The sequence below is a fragment of the Branchiostoma floridae genome, unplaced genomic scaffold (genome assembly GCF_000003815.2).
Source record: "Branchiostoma floridae strain S238N-H82 unplaced genomic scaffold, Bfl_VNyyK Sc7u5tJ_1465, whole genome shotgun sequence".
Classification (NCBI taxonomy): Eukaryota; Metazoa; Chordata; class Leptocardii; order Amphioxiformes; family Branchiostomatidae; genus Branchiostoma; species Branchiostoma floridae.
The window spans coordinates 290,646-292,941 of NW_023365724.1; the positions used below are offsets into that span (position 1 = coordinate 290,646).

At 37.0% G+C, this 2,296-nt stretch overlaps 1 protein-coding gene across 4 annotated transcripts in view; it reads left to right on the forward strand.

Annotated features, from left to right (window-relative positions):
• Positions 1-2,296, forward strand: part of LOC118407782 — a 3,845-nt gene continuing 1,549 nt past the window's right edge. For 2 of the 4 annotated variants that reach the window (XM_035808321.1, XM_035808322.1), the window contains exons 1-4: positions 7-63; positions 397-434; positions 1,148-1,201; positions 1,836-1,877. In XM_035808321.1, coding sequence (XP_035664214.1) covers positions 13-63; positions 397-434; positions 1,148-1,201; positions 1,836-1,877 — 185 coding nt within the window. In that variant the 5' untranslated portion in view covers positions 7-12. Of the gene's footprint in view, positions 64-396; positions 435-1,147; positions 1,202-1,835; positions 1,878-2,296 lie in introns of all 4 variants that reach the window. The other 2 variants (XM_035808323.1, XR_004830189.1) reach the window with 2 other exon arrangements.

Genomic DNA, 2,296 nt, shown 5'->3' on the forward strand with positions numbered 1-2,296 from the left:
ACGTGAGGAAAGATGACAACGTTGTCAAAAGAAGATGGGAGAACTGTTGAGCGAAAGATGAAGGTAAGTTGTCCATTCCTTGTCGGTCATTTCCGAAAATAAAAAACGTTCAACTTTCTAGTTGGGAACACACGGATACCGATTCTCTTTTGCACCCCAGTTACACCCGATTGTTGCATTTATTTTCCTCTTACTTTGTCAACGACTATTCAGAGATTTCTGACAAGTTGACCCAACTACACAAACTTTAATATATTCCCATAGTTTACTTTTATCAATTCTTTAATCAACATATTCACCTTTTGACCTTTTTCTTAACCTTTGCTTTTCCTTGCTCTGTTGTGTTGTGTTTGTGTTCTTGTTCTCATTCCAGCCTGTTCCCTTTCCTACTCTCAGCAGAGTCAGGGAGGAGAAGCAGCAACCTCCTTTAGCCAGTAAGAAACTGTTTAGTCAGTTTATGATGCTGTTATGATGATGATGTTGATGTCAGAAGTAGTGTTCACAATGATCAGAAAAAGACCAATGGGGAGGGATGACCAAATGTATATATTTCTTCACCTTGAAACCAACACCAACCCATTTTTCTACAGTTACTCAAGCAACTTGATAGAATTTGGAAACAGATGTTTCAGACAGTCTATTGTAAGTGAATGGATGAGAATTTGTAACATATCAATTCAGATTTTTGCTTTTAATCCTGATTCTCCATTAACTCTATGTACACTGACTGGAGACAGCAGAATACTGCCTGAAACATCTGACCATTTCTAAATTCTATCCAGTTGTTTGAGTAACAGTTGCTGTTACTTTACGTGTCTTACTTTACCTGGATGTCTAACCTTCATCAACAAGTCCTGACTGGTAAGCCCTTAAACCATGGAATTGACTCAGTGTGGCCTTTATATATTCATGTACAAAGAGCAGTTGAATTTTTCTCAATACATGGTAACATTTCAACTGTAGTGTGAAAGGACTTACTTGTAAAATTAGTCTCTTTGCTTTCAAATTATCACTGAGAAGGAAAACACAATTTAATGGACCTCTGCATTTGAACTCTGAGGTAAAAGTTAAGAGACAACACATTTTAGGAGTGTTTGCAGGGACATTTCGGTAACATCACTTTAACTGTCTCTATCTGTTATTCCAGCAGTCTGAGGAGAGATACTGGTACAGTACAGGAGACCCTGTATGCTCTTCACAAGTAAGTAACTTTATATGTAGAAAGAACCTATAATGGCACCATGGATGATCTAGTGGTGTAGAGGAAGGGGTTGCAGTTGTTTAGATTTGCAGTTATTTAGATGGGACGTCAAGCCAGAAAAGATCTCACAAATCAATCTGGTCTGATGTAGATTGTTATGTTACATTAAGAAAGTAGAAAAGTTACATTTTTTTGAAGCTGAGTTAACTGGTTTGTGGTAAAAGCAAAATTAGGAACAGCACAAATGAAAAGTTCATTCAGGACTTTGGAAAGATCCATGCTTAGTGACAAACTTGGGCACTATTCATGTATCTTACAGGATAGAAGAAAATTCATCTACACATATATGAAATACTGTGCATTGTTGCTAATGGTTTGCAATATTTTTATCATTCTTAATGTTGCCTTATTGTCCAATTGCTATTTTCTAATACTAGATTTCCTAATAATACAGTTTCAGAACAGCTTTGCATTAATTACTGCTTGCACTTTATCACATGTGAAAGTGCCACATACTTTTCTTTGTCTGTTTGCTAGACTCCATTGATTTGTGGGATACCCATATGAATTGTCTGTATGAAGTCACACAATGATTTTGACATCATTTCCTCAACACTGGTTATTCTTAATCCAGACTGTTTCTCAAGAAAAAGGAAGACGGCTCCCCATTTCACAGGTAGGACTGTGTAATAATGGTTTTTTTGTGTGGGGATTTGATCAACTCTAGATTGCTTCTGAAGTAAACATTTGAGTGCACAATGTGGTCATAGGCTGCATCAATGAAGGTTTGACATCCCGTACTGACACTTTGAAGAAAGGTATTAGATTCTACCTGAAACCTCAGACCATTTCCCAAAGTATATCCAGTTGCTTGAGTAATTGCTATTTGATGGAGTCAGACTGACTTCAGACTTGCCTTTTCTCTCATTAGAAACAAGTGCTTTTAAAAAAGCCTGGCATTTTGCCAATGTTTGCGTGTGTGAACGTTTTTTTCTAGTTATTAGAATGTCATATAAATAGAACAGAGTAACTAAACCTGATATTGGCGCATGGAGAGATTCACATATGTGCCTGAACTGCAGCAGATCTAGACGC